Source organism: Rhea americana, unplaced genomic scaffold (genome assembly GCF_003343005.1).
Source record: "Rhea americana isolate MKP2758 unplaced genomic scaffold, rheAme1 scaffold_332, whole genome shotgun sequence".
Taxonomy (NCBI): domain Eukaryota; kingdom Metazoa; phylum Chordata; class Aves; order Rheiformes; family Rheidae; genus Rhea; species Rhea americana.
In genome coordinates this window covers 93,646-112,597 of record NW_028186460.1, presented here as the reverse complement: position 1 = coordinate 112,597, position 18,952 = coordinate 93,646, and the positions used below count along the sequence as shown (strand labels likewise).

General features: G+C 37.5%; 1 protein-coding gene across 3 annotated transcripts in view; it reads left to right on the top strand.

The window, feature by feature from the left end:
* The window catches only part of AKAP7 (A-kinase anchoring protein 7), a 94,586-nt gene extending 79,452 nt beyond the window's left edge, over positions 1–15,134 (top strand). Inside the window, exons 8-9 of one of the 3 annotated variants that reach the window (XR_014896597.1) lie at positions 12,818–13,529; positions 13,775–13,864. Coding sequence is in view for 2 of the 3 variants with exons in the window: in XM_085311114.1 (XP_085167240.1) it covers positions 12,818–13,020 (203 nt within the window). In the remaining variant the exon portion in view is untranslated. Of the gene's footprint in view, positions 1–12,817; positions 13,626–13,774 lie in introns of those variants that run through there. The other 2 variants (XM_085311115.1, XM_085311114.1) reach the window with 2 other exon arrangements.
* Positions 15,135–18,952: the final 3,818 nt, after the last annotated feature.

The window sequence follows — 18,952 nt, the reverse complement described above, 5'->3', positions numbered from 1 at the left end:
GATAACCTTAGTAAYGTCATTGCTGTAACAAAAGAAAAACAAGGTGAGAGTGGGTTCTTAAAGGAACTCTCTTTGCTTTACACCAACAAACTATTGAATATGGCAAAGCTATAACGTTATACTTTTATTGACTTTCCCAAACTGTATGTTACAGTGGTTGCTATTATGGATAGTATTAAAAATTGTCTTATGTTCACTGTGAACGTACTAGAACAACATCCAAATACCTCCTTCTGTCTAAGGGAAATCCCTTTGCTTAGAGTAGTTTCTCATTTTCATGTTCGTTCTCGTATACCTACAAACACACCCAGACTGTGCATTCCATTTACGTAGGTCAGACTCCTGTGCAGTAAATTAAATGCTGTCAGTGGATGCACCTGGACACTGGAACTCAATTGCCTATGCTCATAATTTTTTACTAGAGGCTCTTATACAGTCTGAGCCCTAGCAAACTAGCACGTTTTGAAATGATTGCTGGGCACTGTTCAGGAGTTAGTATCAACCACAGTCCAGTCCCAATAGGCAGCCACCCTATTTCAGAGGTTAGCATAATTTGATAGTATGGATCTGTGCCATTCGGTGTTAGCTGGCCTCATTGCCAAAAAATGAATACTGGCACTGGGTAGTTCACCTGTATAAACATAGCCATATATGTTTGAGTGAAGCACTGGATTTCAGAAATTCTTTTCATGTTACTGTGAGGAACTAACCAGGACAAATGTTTTGTCTAATGACAGAAGAGCATGTAAACTGAATTTTCCTTGTCTACTCAAAAGGAATAGATGTGTAAGTCCATATGACAGCCAAATGAGACATGTGACATGCTAAACGAAAATACTCTTCTTTGTTATTGGATATAAACAAGTTCCCCAGTTTAGGTGCTCATTTGCTTCAATCTGTTATATTGCCGTATAACAAGTCATATTGTAACCCAACCCCTGAGTGATTAAAAGTACAACAGATCATAATATAAAAACCAACACCTATGGGAAAGAAAGTATGTTATAGAAATACAGTAGCCACACTTGGGAAGGGGAAAGAGACAACCAAAATGTAGAAATTTTCTACTCCTTTCTTTCCTGGTGTTTTAAATGTTTTTTTTTTCCTTCTTGCACTGTCCTAATTGTAACACTTAATGCTAGCTGATTGTGTGCTTTGTCTTCTAATGAAAAGTGATATTCTTGTAAGCAGGGTATATTTTAACCTTGATTCCAGAAGCCTTTAAAATGTTAAAATAAAAAGTATAAAATTGGTCTGCACAGCCTTTCTTAAAGATACCATACATGAAGAAAAAAAGTTATCTTATTTCATCTCGTTAGAGGTCTCCAATAGTTGAAATCTAGACTTATAATTAGGTTGTTACATTTGACATTTTCACACTGACCTGGAATGATCAGAAGGCTGTACTCCATCCCCTTTGAAAAAGGGAAGAAAAGAGATCTCACTTGCAGAAAAGATTCACCTGCTAGGAGAGAAAAAAAAAAGAGAAAAAAAGAAAAAACCTCAGACCCTATCTCTTCTTCCCCTCCAGCAAGGTAATATGCTGCCAGACCTGTTTGGTCTGGCATATAAYGTGAAACCTACCACCTATGTGCAGAAATGAAACACATGTGATGCCAGTTATATYTGCACTGGGAAGATCAGTGTGATTTGTCCTAGAAATTCAAGAGGCACAAGAGCAGAGGGGGGTCCAGCCAGTCCTGCACTGAGAATACTGGAATTGAGGACATCTCAGCATTAAGGGTGATCACTTGGAAGAAGTTTTACGGAATGGCCACGTTTTCAAAAGTATATATTGCTCCAAAAGCAGTTTAGGAACCCAGATCACAATTTCAGAAAGTGGTTTAAAACTGTGGAACCTACATCTTGGGGACAGTCGAGGTGTTTGGGGAGTGGGATTTAGCTATTTTTCAAAAGAGGTACAAAGCTGAAAGGTAGGAGGAGGGATTAGTTACTGTAAAGATTAAAAATATAGCATGATTAAGTAATTGTTAGGATAGCACGRGATTACTCCTATTGCATCATACAAAATACGAACAAGGGAGAACATTTTGTATATATTTCTAGGAAAACTTCCTGTCAGTGACAGATGCTGGACTGCAGAACAGTCTCTCTGTCTTGCAATATTATGACTGAGATTTTCAGATGAATGCAGACAAACAAAGCAAGCAAGGCAAACAAAGGTCCTCGGTCCTGTGAGTGGCTGCCCTTTGCATAACACTGGTCTGTCATTATTTGTTAAATACTAGGCAAAGTGTAAAATAAGWTATCTTGAAAAGTACTGTAATACAGTTTGTTCAGCAGCAGCTATTACTGGCTTAGTAATGCTTCTTACTTAGTAATTTTTACTGTTCCTAAAAATTGAGTAAAGCTGTCTTTCCATAAGCTTTGATTGTGGAATCAGCAGAGGAAACATTTAGAGGGTTTTTTGCTGCTGAAGGGGATGGTATATGCTATGGAAGTCAAATTTAAATCTTGGCTGGATAAATAAATAGTAATTTATGCATTACTAACAAAAGAAAAAAGGGACTAGATGCAGAAACATTGTTTACAACCTAGCTATCTTGCACTAGTAGAAGCATTTAGATATAGCCTAATACTTTGGRCCTTGACTAGCTAAATGTGCACCACACTGGTGATAGATTTGCACTAACAAACTTTTGCAGTAGTCAGTGCTTTCAGGCTTGTAATCCTGATGTTAGCATGCACAGTTGAATTTTGCTGGTCTCATGACCCTGCCTAAAACTATAATGAACCTTAGGGATTGTTGCTTTCAGTTGACATAGGGAGAATTCACTCCATATTAGATACCTAACCCGTCCCCAAAGTCTCATAATCCACCATTAACTATAGCTTTCCTGCTGATGACTTAATCCCTTTGGATATCACCCAACCTCAGGTAGAATTCACTTGGATGCTAGGTTACRTTCGTGTGAATTAAAATACTTATGCATGAAAGAATTCATTTACTCTTGCTTGAGAGCTTGTATTCATCTGCTAAGAGGACAAATGTATTATGCCATGGTCTATTATTATATTACTTGTTCTGTTTCACATCACAACAATAATTTTTTAAATGGCATTTTATTCAATTTTCAAGTACAAAACACAGGGATTGAACAAAAACATTAACTATCAGTCATATTTCTGCAGCACTTACTGTGGCTCAAGATAATTAGCAAACGAGTAATATTTTTTGCTGTCTTAAAGATCCATTAGTGTGCAGTATAGCCTAATGCAATCAGAAAGATTTCTCTTTCTTCCTCTTTTCTCTCAGCTTCCCTTTTGCTTTTTGCACACACATTCATAATAGAATTTGGCAGTTTTTTCGGTACAAGATGAAAAGTTTATTCTGTAGTTCTACAAAATACAATCTGTAACTAAGGTGAGTTCTAGTAACTGAGCACCTTCCTAAAGTCAGAGATTATCTTTCTTCTATTAAAATGATATTTGAGATGATGTTTACGTGTTTTGAGATGCTATTGATCCTCTGATTTAATGAAATAAATGTTACTTTGGGTCAGCCCGAGCTGTATGCCCTGCTCACCCACTGTGTTCTATTTTGCAATTGAACTGAAACATTTGAAATGAGGGCCAGCTATCGCGACACAGGGCCATTGAGGAATTCCAATGATCCACAGGGATCATTGAGGAATTGCCTGTAATGCCTGCTTCAGTGGGAGTAAATAATAATACTAAATTCTAATTGAAGCTCATCATTTTGCTTCCAAAGATGAATTTCATTACTTTGGTCCTTTTTTAGGCGTAATCTCCATAGAAGGCATAAAGTTAGAAGAGATGACAGAATTGGACTTTGGATAAAAGCACATCGTGTAATAAGAGGTGCCCACATGTAAGCTCCTACATTAGGGGCAGGATGACTGGATTTACATGGTACTGCATTCAAGCAAGGCGGACAGGCTAATTAGCAAATACTGTAGATTAGTGCATGGCAACATTGCATAACCTTCTGATGTATGGAAGTACTTGCACTCGTGGAGTTAAAACCTCACTGCACTGTGCCACACCAATATAGTCTGTGTTTAGCCATCTCAGAACAGTGAATGATGTAATTAATTGGGTCTTAAGGGGAATCATTGCCCATCTCCTCCCTTCTGCCCATCCTACTGAACTTGTCTTGACTCTTTTAGCCAAAAACAGAAGTGAGGAAACTTCTCTCTGTGAAAAACATTAAGGCAGAGGGAACTATGGGACCAAATGTATTGCTGTTTAGGTGGAATGAAGAAAAAACCATGCTTTTGATTTCAACATTAGTTGTGAATGCAGTGAAGAGAAATGCAAACATTATCTTTGACTTGAATAACAAATATTTATTCTTTTATTCTGAATTGGAGAAAGATTAAGAAAAATATTACTCAAAATAAGAGAAGACGAAGAGATAAATTTGAAACTCCAAATCAGAACTGTTTAGCTTAATAGGAATAAAGAACCAGAAGAACAGCTGGTGTAAATGAGCAGTTCTCCACTAATGTTTATGAGACTTAAACACACTGGGAATACAGTTCCAGATTTGTAATATGTTRGTAATTTATTTGTGTGGTCTGAAGGTCTCTATGCTAGTAGAATTGTTAGGATGCTAGAGAGGAAGGGAAAGAGTTGGAAATACTGTGAAGGCAGAGATAAATTTTGTGAAAGAAGAATGGAAAAAAGATTAAAAAGGTAACAGATCTGTAAGTTTCAAGGTATGGCTGAGTGATCAGTTATGCTACAGAATGTAGGTCAGGAAGAATTGTGAGGTTTAGTTCTTCATTCTTGATTTCTAACAGTGAAACAGACTGGAGAATAATGTTAATTTTGATTATTAAGTGCTTGTTYATCAATTTAGACGATAAGCACTGTTTGTACAGAAAATAGGGAAAAAGGAAAAAAGGAGTGCATTTTAGAGTCTGTTTTCTGAGAAGGACTAGATTATGTTTCGTTTTATGAYGTTGTAAAGTTTCAATTTTTTCATCTTCAGATTTCATGAAGTGAAATGTGCTGAATGGTAGTGTTTATGTTCTATTATATTCAGGGCCTAATTCAGTTTGATCAAAGGGACACTAAAAACACCTAGCAAATGACATTTTTCCATAAAAAGATCATCTTATTACAGTGTTTTATGGACACTTTCGGATATCCTCCTGAACAGCAATTAGAATGCMTGTCTGCAAATATATGTATATTTTTTGGACAAGATTCATCCTCCTTTTACAGTTCAGGCAGTATGCAGCTATGTTTCACAGCTCATTTTGCTGTAATTGAAATAATTATCTGAAAATGCKTGTTGATTACAATTTGACTTTTCTCTCCATAATTTGCAAATATATTCAAAATTGCATAYCCTGAAGAAAGATACGCACTATGTGAAAAACTGCTTGATAGCTTGAGTCCATATTGAAGAGTCTTCTGAGCTCTGGAGAAGCAACCTGATGTTAAGCAATGCAGGATCAATTTAAGTGCACTCATTAATACTAGTTATCCATAAAGGCAAAAAAATGTTGTTTTTTTCTTTTTAAATCTACTGTATGGTAGCATTAAGAGGTCCCAATCAAAATGGAGTCCCGTGGAACCCCAATGAAGTTGCACAGTAAACATGGCTACATCCTAAAGAAATGAAACCAAAGCTCACCGAGACTATGAGAAGGATAGGAAACAGTAAACAGAAATGCATGCATATTAAATTACTTCTTTCATGATGCCTGTGAGTAGGTGTTCGTTGTTCAGGATTGAATGGTTAATAAGCAAAGACTTTTTTAGGGTTGGACTCAGCAATTAAAATCTGTGTATATTCTATTTCATTAGGCGTGTCACTTACTGGACCTTGACCCCACTCAGCATAGTGTCTTAGCGATCTTCTGTGTTCAAGAGCATCCAATTCTACCTGCGGTCATTTGCAGCCTAGGTGGATAGGGGAGTAACAGGGCATTATCCTGGTGCATTTCCTTCTCAGTRTGATTTCTTGAGGGCCACTGAGGATTGGGGACTAGTGGACTAACCTGTTCCAGATTTCAGCTTTTGACGAGCCATGTTTCCTATAAAGCTAAGAACTCCTGGTCTCCCTCAGGCAGTGAGAGAAACAGGAGGCCGTTCCTTCACTGTCTGCTCTAAGGGAAAGGACCTCTGCTGCTCTCACCACTACTCCTGCTTGCCAAGAAGACTCTCCATTTTCATGGAGTTCCCAGTAACTAGACATCACTATGAGTGGTGAAGAGGGAGACTAATTCTGTCTGGATGTTTGCTATTGTAATCTCTCTGGATGGTTTAGTTCTCCCATTGTCAGWGCGCACAGTGTATGCTCCTGTGGTTTTGTAAAACCTCTTCTGTGACTTGGGCTGTTTTCTGTGCCTGAATATCCATGAGAAAATCAAGTAGAAATCACAGCTTTTTAAAGCTGTTTTCCTTCCTTCAGCCGTTGTGTTATCATCTCTTATTATAGTGGACTTCTTATAACTTAATTAAGTGTAAGCATTTCAAACTGCATTAGGAGTGCAAGGAAATTTTTCTGTCAGCACATCTCTTTCATTAGGAAAATAAAAACAAGATATTTAACAAAACCAGGAGATAGTGCCTTAGAGCACAGGAGATAGTGTCTTTTTTTTTTTTAATTTTTCAGAAGACTCATGACTGGCTTCACAGCCTTCAGTGCTGGTAGAACAAGATTAGGTTAGGTTTAACTGAGCACACATTAAATTTGTCCACTTACAGGTAAATGTGGTCAGAAAATTTTAGTTCACTGAGTTTTAGAGTGTTTTGGCTGAAATGCCTTAGGTTTGACAAAGTTTTGCCAAATTTACSAAGCCTTCAACTMTACAAAGATGCTCAGAGGGCTGGAGCACCTGCCCTATGAGAGACGGCTGCGAGAGCTGGGCCTCTTCAGCCTGGGGAAGAGAAGACTGAGGGGGGATCTTAGCAATGTGTATAAGTACCTTAAGGGAGGGTCTCAAGGGGACGGGGACAAACTCTTTTCAGTTGTCCCATGTGACAGGACAAGAGGCAATGGGCAGAAATTGAGGCACAGGAAGTTCCGCCTGGCCGTGAGGGGGAATTTCTTCCCTGTGAGAGTGACGGAGCCCTGGACCAGGTTGCCCAGAGAGGCTATGGAGTCTCCTTCTCTGGAGATCTTCAAGGTCCGTCTGGATACAACCCTGTCTAACATGTTCTAGGTGACCTTGCTGAGCAGGGAGGTTGGACTAAATGATCTCCAGAGGTCCCTTCCAACCTTACTGATTCTGTGATTCTAACTCAGAGGGAGTGTGCAGGTATTCTTGCTGTCATCACTGAGACTGGCAAAAACACCAGGGTCACTGAACAGCTGCAATACCCTGAGTTTCCTGTTCCCTAGAAATTGATGTTTTTGTTGGTTTTGTTCTATGATGGACCAAATCAATCAATCAAATAAATAAATAAATAAATAAATCCAGCAAACTAAAACCCCAGGTTTTCAGCTCAAAGTAAAGATATTGTACTGCCTTGTTAGGCAATCCTGTATGAACAGAACAATTCACTTAAAACCAAAGAAGTTTTTATAACTCCAGGAAGATGATCACACTATTTTTCATACTCTACTTAGCATACAATGTGAGCAATTCAAATGTCTTCACCTTAATGTCATAATAAGATTGTAATTTCACTTCTCCACTAAGTACTTTATTTGTGCCAATTCCTTAAGTGATCACTCAGCAAACTTTTCGTGGAAGTCCTCCCTGACTACCAAGGAAATGTTTAGAGTTGTGATCTTCCTGTTTCTGTTTATTATGTTGATTGTATTTGGATACATGCTCATATTTGTGTAGAACGTTCTTTACTTAAAAACCATGATCTTGCCCATACTGGCTTATTCATGGTCTGTTGCAAGGGTGAGAAGCAWATGGTCTGGTGACTGATTACAGTTTGTAATTAGTTTGTTACGGACTGTGGACTCACTGTTCTTGCAGAACGAGAGGGGATGATATTTTTATAATGTTACAGTTCTGTCAGTATATGTGAAATACCAAATTTATATGAAAGTCCTCAGTAAAGAAAAGGTTCCATGCATCAGTCTGATATATAGGACATTGCARGTGTGGGAACTTCATCTAATTCCCACTAAAGTTAATGAATTTAATTTAATTTTGAATCGAATTCTGTAGACACACAGGTCTACCATAGTAGAAACTAGGTATTATTTCCACAGGGTACAGCAGGGCAGGACAGGCTTGCAGTAGTCTACATTTGTCAGGGTGTTGTGAGTATAAATAACGTCTTCATTTTTAGGCCTTTTCCTGATAACATGGGAAGARTGAACCATAATAAAAGCACAGCCACTGGAGTCACAAACTGTATGAATTCACATGGTTGAAATCTATCTGGCATTTATTTCACTGGCCTTTCTTTGTTCAAACCTACCTCATCCAGCAATTATTGATAGTCATCTGCTGGACAGGAAGGTTTCTTAGTCCTTCAGAAATCATTAGGTTAGTTGTCTCCTTCCTTCCAGTCCCTCTGTACTGCACACCAGCAAAGCTTTTGCCTCTGGACAGAGGGAGTAATAATCAGTTGCCTTGTAGTGAATGGTTGTTATGTCTCAAGGACTGGACTCTTCTGTCACAGATGTTGAGACTAGTGGTGAAATACACAGTTTTATGTTCATGCAGTGGTGACATGCAAGGTCAGTATCTTGGTGCAGAAAAAGAGGCACAGTGTAAGCAAAAAAAATGAAGTTTTCTAGCATTGAGAAGAAATTTGGAAAGAGCAAGGTTTTGAAAGATTGCCCGAGCCCCTTGTGGGTTTTTGTTTCTAGATTTTGTAAAAATAGTGTTAGGAAATTGATGAACTAAAGTGAAGATAGAGTCATGTCTGTTACCACAGCACTCCCCAAAGCACTGTCTGTAACCTCTGCTTTCAGAATATACTTTCCAACTGCTCTTACCTATTCAAAATACCAAGAGTCTCCTTTATACTTTGCCCCACACTGGCATCATTTTGTTGTGATGAAAGTTTGTTGGGAGCAATAGTAACATCCTAACACCCATTATAATGAGGCCATGAAACAAGAATTGCAGAAGTCTCTCTTAGAAGTGTGCCTGGTAAAAGATAATAGAACTTGCTTTTCCTGTAAAAGCTATGTACAGTTAAGAAATGGACGGGTAATGTAAATAGGAGAGGCATCCAACTAACAGTCCTTGCTCTTTCCAAATCTGAGTTATCCACCTGAATTCTAAAAGAGGCTGTACCAGGACCAGGAAGAGRCTGTACCAGCATCACCAGATTTCCAGTGTAGTATTTCAAAATCCAGATCAATCTCACCTGTAAAGTGTAAGGGAGTGAATTACAGTATAGACCCATCCCAGAGAGATACAACAATGAATCTGAATCCAAACTTAGTTCAGGTTTCAGGGATCTGATTCATGTTCGTAACTAATAGCGGCATACTGGAAGATTATAAATCGCCTTTTGAATAATTGTCTGCATTTGATAATTCCATTTTGAAAAAAATTGTGGGCACTTCAGGACAACAAGTACGCTTCAGTTCCACTAGATAATAAAAAGCACTACTTAGCATGAATGCATTGAGATCTATTCACATAGCGTGAATTTGTTTTCATCTTTTGAAAATTTTAGAATTCTAGGATAAGCAAAATGAAAGACTTTTTTCTTTTTTATTCTGAGCCACAAGCAGGAGAAGGCAGTGGAAATTTTTTATTCACAGGCACGAAAGTAAGGTATTGGCACAATCCATACTAATAGACATACTATAGATGCAAATACAGTGCACGTGACATCTCTATTCCCTTTCTCAGAGCAGAGTTTACAGAGTAGTTCTGAATTTTTTCAGCCTCCATTTTTAATCTGAAGCATCTCTATCTACTATGGCTTTTTACTGGTATTCTGATAATTCCTATAATGTAGGATAGTCTACACAAAAAAATGTCTGTCTCCTGCAAAGGAATTATATGTCTAAGAAGCAGGCAAGCAGCAGCATGGGGAGAGAGATATAGACAGGACATATATGCTGAATATTTAAGTAAGTATAGATGATTAATACCTGTTATTATTATCTGGCCTATTTCTTTTGTCAGCAGTGATGAATAAGAATGATGCTAGAGTAATGTACAGTTGTTTTGCCAATATAACATTACACAGAAGTGCTATTTAGGAAGTCTGAGAATATAAACAGAGTATGAGTGAGTCATATAGCCAGTCCACCAAAGTGGCTGGACGGATATATCCAGCGGTGTTCTTCATACAGGGATCTACATTTTGTCATGTTCACATGCAGAACCAATGTAAGTCTTCCCAGTTATAAGGCAGAACTTAAGAGGTACTACAGACTTCAGAATGTTGGTGAGCCATGCGTGTCTCACAATGTGAAAAAAAGGACTTCTTTTGTAGCTATATAAATTTTACTTTATTAAGGCTCTTCATTTTAAGTAGTCTATAATTTTTTTCATGCTTGGGAAATTACTTATTCAGCAAACTGTCTACTTAATGTGAATATTTGAAATGCAATAACAGGTGTACGGATTTTATACACAAATGACTTAACTGATGTTTTATAAGAATGCAGAAGATACTTCTGAGAGAAGAGCTTTATCCTTTTTCACGATGTAGAATAATACACAATGTTCTGCAAGTAAAATGACATTCTGAATAAGTATAATCACTACCTTTTTGTGATATCTGGAGRCCTCTGTGACTGATTAGTTATAGTCTGCATATTAATTACTAAAGGGTCAAGCATCAGCATTGCTGAGTGCCTTATATTCCACTGATCTTATTCAGAGTTACATGTACAGCTCATTTGAGCTGTGTGAATAACAGTTTCTTTGGTTCACTGGCAATTCTGAAAAATAAGAAACTCTTCAACTGGAAACCATTATGAGGTTTGTTTTTTTCTTCTATTGAATAAATACACTGGGACAAACCAAGATACTTTATTTCAGTTGTGAGTGTCTTTAATAAAAGCAAAGACAAAATTGGAATCAAAGGGTTATGTTCACAGGAGGATGTGGAATCAACTCCTAAAAGCTGGGAGGAAATGCTGCTCATACATATCTCATGTCTCCTAAGATATAAGAGCATAAATTAAGTCCCTTCTCTGAAGAAGATAAAGGATAGACTTAAACCTGGGATTTGCAGATAGTAGAGAAACATGGTAAACAGTGGGCAAGAAGGCACATAGCTGATTGAATAGCTTTGGGAATAGTGTCTACATCTCCCTCTGACTCATGTAAGAATCTGCAATGTTTTGTCTTGGAAATGCTAGATTTCTTTTCAATATTTTCTGTTATTTTTTAATTTTGGTTTAACCAATTTCAAAAATGCATTTTCAGTGTTTTTCAGAATTTTTTCCCAAATATTTTCCAGAATATGAAACACTTTACTCAGGTGTACTCTAATTACATCTTCAGTTCAAAAATACAGTTCTTTCTATTCCACCGTAATAGGTCTGTAGAGGACTAGAACTGAAAGAGTTTAGTCTGCCTTGCTGTTCCAGAATAGGATACTCTTACTTGCTCTGCTGTCCCTCTCCCTCTTCCTCTCCCTCTCTGGGTTGAAAACTGAACATGAATTACATTCTGTCTGTGAAATCACTTTACAGATTGTACAAACCACTAGGAAGACTAATGCAAGTCTTTTATAACTATAATCTATGTGCTGCAAATGAATAAATTTACATATATGAAAAAGAGCAAATTTAGATAATTAAACAGTACAAAGCTTTGTGCTAGGAACATACAATAGTATCTGTTTCACCAAATGTGCGTGACTAAGCAGTGTCTCATTGCATGTTACAGAATGCCAGCTACAGAAGGGGGCATTAAAAGTATGACCTTTAAATATATATGGAGAGAAACAGTTATTTATCAAGTGCAAGAAATTGCAAAGCTTCAAGTGCAAATTTTATGACTAGTGGAAATCAGGCCCTAAAAGCTGAGCTGCACATGAAGTCCTGCAGACAATAAAGTATGCTTTTCCTGGCTTATATTGTTCATGAAAGGAGGATGCTGTAGCAGGCTGTATAATTTATTAGGAAACTGATTTAAGGAAGAATACGATATCTAGATATATTGAATGATATATAAGAATCCTCATTATTTGTACAGTTATTTAGTTATGTATGTTTACTTCTGTAAACTCCGAACAAAGCAGTGATATGCCAGCCTCTTACTTTTATCAGCATGTACCTATGAATAGACTTTAGGCATTTATATTCCTTCCATATCAGAGTATAAGGTTAGAACACAGAGGGGAGAGGGGGCTGGAGTACATGGCTTTTCCAAATTCAGTATTTTGATTAAAAATTTCTAATCTGTTCTTAAACGGATTTTTTTAGCCATGTTTTTTTTTTCCTGTGAGAAGTTCTTAAATTACAAACAATAAATAGGTAGAGGATTATAGATTTATTAAGCAAAATCACAAAACAAGAGCAGCTAGATTTAAGAATGTTACTAAAATGTAAGTTCATTGTTTGTCATATTCTTCATCTTTGCCTAGATGGAACAAATCATTGTTGACCAGAAAAAATGAAATTAGCGCACTCCTCCAGCAGTTTAAGTGGGTGCTTATGTCAGCCAGTGGGTTATTAAAGTGTTATATTACAGATGAGAAATGAAATACTTTCAGTCTGATACACTGTATCTACATCTTCATAAATCACTTTTGGTTCACAGCTTGTGAAGGGGGAAATTATTTTTGCAATTAGGAAAAGGCAGACTTAAATCCAGCTAATTACTTAAAGCCTAGATGTCCATCTCAGCCGGAGGCTCAGGATACAATTATGGCTGCTGTCTTTCCTCGGCAATGAATTCCTTCTCTTGTCTGTTGTGACACATAGGTGAAAAACATGCAGCAGAGCCAGATGATGCAGAGCTGGTGAGCCTCAGCAAAAGGCTGGTGGAGAATGCAGTGCTCAAGGCTGTACAACAATATTTAGAAGAAACTCAAAACAAAAACAAACAGACTGATGGAAGCCCTGTGAAAACTGAAGAAGCAGCTGGTGGCAGTAAGAACGAAAATGACAATGATAACAGCAAGTGAACACTGTGCAAAAGCCCAGGAGCAAATAGCCTACCAAGAATAACCACAAAAACATGTTCCAGCTCCCTGCTGCAATTTGCTAAGTGGTGCTGGCTGACAGGCATTCTGCTTTGTGAGTTTCTTATCAAAAGTTTGTTCTGAACCGAAGGACGCTGCCTACCAGTTTAATTAAAGTGTTTGCATTGCTGAAAATCTGTTGAACTCTGGGGGAGATGAATGGTGGAAAAAGATGAGAATGGTGAAACGGACAGCTCCAGTGTTCACGGGCTCTTACTACTGAGTCTCTTCCTTGCTTTTGGAGAGAAATCGAACCCTTCGTGTTTGCCTTTGGACTGTAATGGCCATGGAAGAGGCCTTGCCATAAGTGGAAACAATGTCGTTTGCRTTGTTTGGCACTGCCACAGGGCTGCTCACTCAGTGTGAGAGCACATTCTGTTTCAAAGTCAACAGCAGTCAATCCTAAGCTAAAAATTACCACTACAGATATTCACCGCAGATACTATTACACAGTATGTAATATAGCAGGAGTTTCTCTTAAATGTGACACTGTACTGTTCTTTACTTTTTGGTAACATTTGTTCAAATAAATTATATTTTTTGACAAACTATGACATTTTTATACATAATAAACGTGGGCAAAATTCTTAGCAATTAATATTGTCCAGAACAGATACGTTCTCTTTATATCCATACAGTAATGCTTCTAAATCACATTAGTTATTATAAAATGTATTATATTGTTCTTTTCCTCTAGGAAAGAATCATGAAGCAGATTTAGTAAAGGAAGCTTTGCACAGAGAAACACAGGCCCTGTTATCCAAAGTGAATCAGGTAAAGAAGCTGTTATCCAGTCCTGAGATCCGCATGAAAATTAGCAAAGAACTATTTGAAGACAGGCACAACTATACCAATAAAGGGAAAAGTTGCATTGACTCTTGATCTACAAATGCATGATTGTAAATTACTGTGGTGTAAAATGTCATCAGGCTGTTTAAAGACAAGAAAGAAATTTTCTTTCCTCTGTTTCTTTTTTACTGAAAATATAAATGGGTGTAAATGGTTCATGAGATATAATAGTGAAATACTTGCACAAAAGGACTGTATTTCATAATGATGAACTACAGCCACTCCTCAGCACAGCATTGAAATGTGCTTAAATGTGCAGGTATACGTCATGATTCCAAAGTGGAAAAATACTGGCTTCAAGTAAATCTGAGCAAACACTGTGCCCTTCCTTTATCATTGCAAATAATTCAGATTTTTCTCACTGATTATTTCTGTAGCAATGACACACACATATTTAAAAAATTGATACTTCTAAATACTTAAAAATGTATATTTGAGAAAAGCTCTTTTAATTATCTACCTTTTGTATATGTACTGACATTTTGGTTTAGCACTGTCTGGTTTTTATTTTTGTTTTTAAACAGCAGTTGAATACATATATAGATACTGATGTGTAGTTTCTGTTTACATTAAAGCAAGAATGTTTAAATTTTTCAAATGAGCTTCTGGCTCCGTTAATCTCAATGGCAAAACTCTTATTGGCTTTAATGGAGTCAGGTTGCTGCCTCAAGATTTCTCATGAAAGTAATATTTGCCTTTTCATTTTTGTTGAAAAATGATGGGTTTTATCTTTTGCTTTTGATGTTTCCTCCATCTCTATCTTCTGCTGCCTGAGGTGGGGTCTCAGCTTGCATTAATTCTTCCCCTCACACACCTGCAGGAGTCAGTGACGCTTTGGATGCACAACCCTGCAGGACAGCGACAAGTATTGGGCAGTGCAGTCCAGTACTTGTTCACTTGCACTCCTTATAAACATTTGTTTAAAATTGCCTAACTGTAAAAGCTGTATAATATATGTTGTGAGGTATCAAATTTGGACTATTAGAAAAGCTATGTGCATATTCTTCATTGGTTTTAAGCGCTGGTCATTTATCTCAAGCTTCATACTTACAATTTTTTCTCAATATATAACAGTATATCGTGAAATGCATCTCATACATTTCTGAATCCACGTTCCTAATAAAGATTTTTTTATTTGCACTATTTGTATGTTTTCACCCCTCTCCAAATGGATTTTAATAAAATGAAGTACTTTGGAAGTAACAAAATTGACTGGAACAGTGTTTGTATAAATCACTCCATTAAATTGACTCTGGGTTTTGTGCCAAGATACTGATCTGGAACTTGGGTGCTGAAATCATGTGCATGAATTCATGCAGATGATAAGCTAGTCCAAAGTCATTATTGTTTTAAGAAAGTCACCAGTTAGCACATTCCCTCCTATCATTGAAAGGTTCCCCAAGTAAAAATTTTTAATGACCAAAATTTGAAACTATTCAGAGATTGATTTACAGTCTGGGTTGTAAGATTTTAGAAAGAAGTTACTAGTACAGCTTGCTACGGTCCATACCCACCCTTCAGCCTTTAAATTGAGTTTGACTTTAGGAATTAACCTCAGATTTGGTGTAGAAGAAAATTATTTGTTGGAATTTGTCATCGTTATGGGAGACAGAAATCCAGACTTTCACAAACAAATCTGTAAATTCCTGCACAGTAGCCTCCACTCTCTACACCCAGTGTGTTCCCTTAGCCATAGGATGGCATATGGCCATAGGCAGAGGAGAGAAGCTGAAATTATTGTGTCCTTATATAAAGTAAGTTTCTTTTTCATGTCAAACATTACTCAGTACTTGTTCACTTAGAGATAACTATTCGTCATGATATCAAGCAATTTAAATCCAATTTACAGATGACAGTACAAAAACAGACAATCAGATACAAAAACAGGAAAACGAGTTACTGCRTTATCTCCAAATCTCAGGTTGTCATTTCCCTTTCTTCCATACAAGTCATTACCCTGAATAAGTACCTGTTTTCATTATCCAGCTCATAACAGTCATAATGCACAAATTGCAATTAAAGCCATAGAAATTAATCACTAAATTTATGTGCAGACACTTTAATAGGTGACATGATCAGGCTCTAGTCATTCACAGTTCTGGCTGAAAAGCATCCAGCTGCCTGGACACATGGAGAGGGACTTAGCAGCCTGAACAAAGGCATCTAGTACTATTTGAGATGCCCTAAAGTATCTGACTACCACATAGGCCTGACAAAAAATGACAGAAACCATACAGGAGACACATTGTTCTGGATCAGACACTGCAAGCTAGGGAATACCCCAGAGCCTCTAAAAAGATGCTAGATGCATAGGTTCAGTTTAAGCAACTGAATATCACCCTTGGTTTTTTTGATATTTTGAGCCATGAAAATGAATGAGACTTCTGTCTCCAAAGCATTCAGCTTCTTTCAAAGTGCCTTAATTTCTGGTTTTGACATGGCATCACTACTAATTAACTCAAAATTGACCATGGAATCAGCTACAATAAATCCTCTATCTAGATTCATACTCTTATGATAACCCTTCTTCCTTGCTCTATTTTGCTATCTCTGGCAGTGTGCAGAGAGAATACCTAGCATATAAAGAAGCCAGAATAAGTCTGGCTACCAAATTAAAGCGTGAAACTATTGTATGGAGAGGTGAAATGAGCTCTTGAGAATGCAGGTACACAGAAACTAAACCTAATGTAGAGAGGTGTGAAGCTCTGAGCAGCACACACCAAAACTAGTATGTTGCCTTCTCACAAGACGTTGTCAGACAACAACTCATGTTTTAATTAAACAGTCCTTTTGGGGAATGTCTTGAGGTAGTGATGCACAAATTGGGAARGTGTTGGCATTTAAAGCAGATAGCAAGAGTTTGTTCAGGTTTTGTTTTTAGTTCTGCCTTCTAGCTCGCTCATATTCAGAGTAGGAGTGCCTTCTACTCACTCATACAGAGTATTTCTACACTGTTGATCATGCAAAAAGCAGTAGCTCATCTTCCAGAAGTAGTCTATCTGGAACCCTTTGAACGGCACTGACCCATCTGAGAAACTTTTTGAAATCTACACTCAGTCTGTATATAGGTTTCAAAAGTTGCAGAAGATGTACATTTGCTACCTAAGCACCTTGCCATACATTGTCTGCTATGTTGAGACGTGCACTCAAGAGGTGTTCAGAAGTTGAGAGAATAACCAGAGAAATCTGTAAATCCCAGTAAGTCTTGACCAGCAGACACTGTACTTCTGTATTGACTGAAGGTGATACAAATCTAAAAAGGGGTTGGAACTTAAGGTCAAATCCAGATATTGTATATCCACATATACAGGTATTGATATGCACGCTGGGCAATACCCTCAATCAGTAAATAATTCTACTGAAATAAGTATGATGCCTTGAGCAGTAAAATATCATTTAATGTCAAGATTGGAAGTTAGACTTCAAGAGTCTTCATGTTCTGTATACAGAAGTTTCTGATTATCACTGCCCACACTTTCTGTGTACTATTTTATCCTAAAGGCCAAGTGAATCCCCATCATGGATCAAAGTGTATCAGCCACGCTGTATCAAGAATGATACAATTTGATTTTCATGTCAATCTAGACTGGAATTCCAGTTTTATAAAGATCTTGAGATACATCTTAAGCTGCTTGCTGATTTTTGTGATCAGCAAGTAGGAAAAATAGGTGAGAAATAACAAAATCATTGCATTCAGCAGAGTTTGCAAGTTGAAGTTTAGTAGAAATACATGTCCACTTGTTATGTTCAACTACCTTGTAGAGTTCTTTAGTGAAATTAAGTGTAAATTGAAAAACTTTCATTGCAGATGAATTACAGCCAACAAAATACAGTATCTGCAGAGCCAAATCCACTCCTAAAGAACCCAAGGAATTAATTCAAACTCTACTGATTCCAGAGGAGACTGTTAGCCAGACACTTGAGGCTTGTTTCATTTTCTTTCTAGTGTGGGATTTTATTTTGTGTGTGAACTCTCTCAGTCTCTGTTAAACTTTTAATAATGTATTGTTTTAGATTTAAAAAATACGTATCTGAATCGGTAATATAGCTCGGAGCAGTTTCTCTCTAGTGAGCTCTTTCAGAGGAGRGGGAAGGTTGTCACTGACTTCCCAAAGAAGACAATGTCCTTGCAGAGAAACTTCTGGTCTTACTCCATAGCATAAGAGTCCTCAGGAAGGCCACGTGGCTACTTGCTGAAGTTGTGATCTACAGATGACTACTGTCTGATTGTCAGACAGCTAAGGCTGCTTAAAAGCACTCAGCAAATACAGTTCCTGATGGATAAGTCCTCCTAGAACCAAGATGGTAAGTGGTTAAGCTACATGATTAGTGGACGATCAGATAAAGCAACTGTTGCTTTAGCCTTACGAAAATTGTTCTGAGCCAAGGTCATGTAGTAATTTAATTTGTGAGCACCCTTTAGAATTTCAACTCTTCCATAAGGCTTCATGTAATGAGAAARCATAATCATGGAGGCTGATAGGGACGGCCTTGGTCTTCAAAGGACTAATTAGTGCCATGCGATAATGTTCTGTAGAAATGAATAGCATTTTTTGTTTCAGTTAAGCAAAATTGGCATGATTTCAGGGGCAAGAAGTCATACCACTCTTTCAGAAAKGGAACTGTTTGAACCCGGGAAACAGGAGCATGTTAATGCTCACATGTGTTTTMCTCCGCTGTTTCTTTGATCAGTACAACTGCTGTGTAAACCAGTTCTTACTGTGCACTCATCTTCTCATTTATATTCTGCTCATGGTAAGTCTTTATAATGAGAACATTTGTACTGAACGAAAATCAGTCCCGAGAGATGCCTGGCTGAGAAATAAAACATAATCACAGCAGAGCAATAATTAGAACAATACATAGCAAAACAAAAAGTGATATGTCTGCCATTTCTGGCATAGCAAAAGGGCCGCCCCAGCACTGATAGGCAAATGCTTTTACAGCAAGGGGCTGGAATTTGGCTGCTGTGACTGGTGGCACAATAAGACTCCCGGGTTCTGGTCTTTGCTCCAACTGCTGTTTA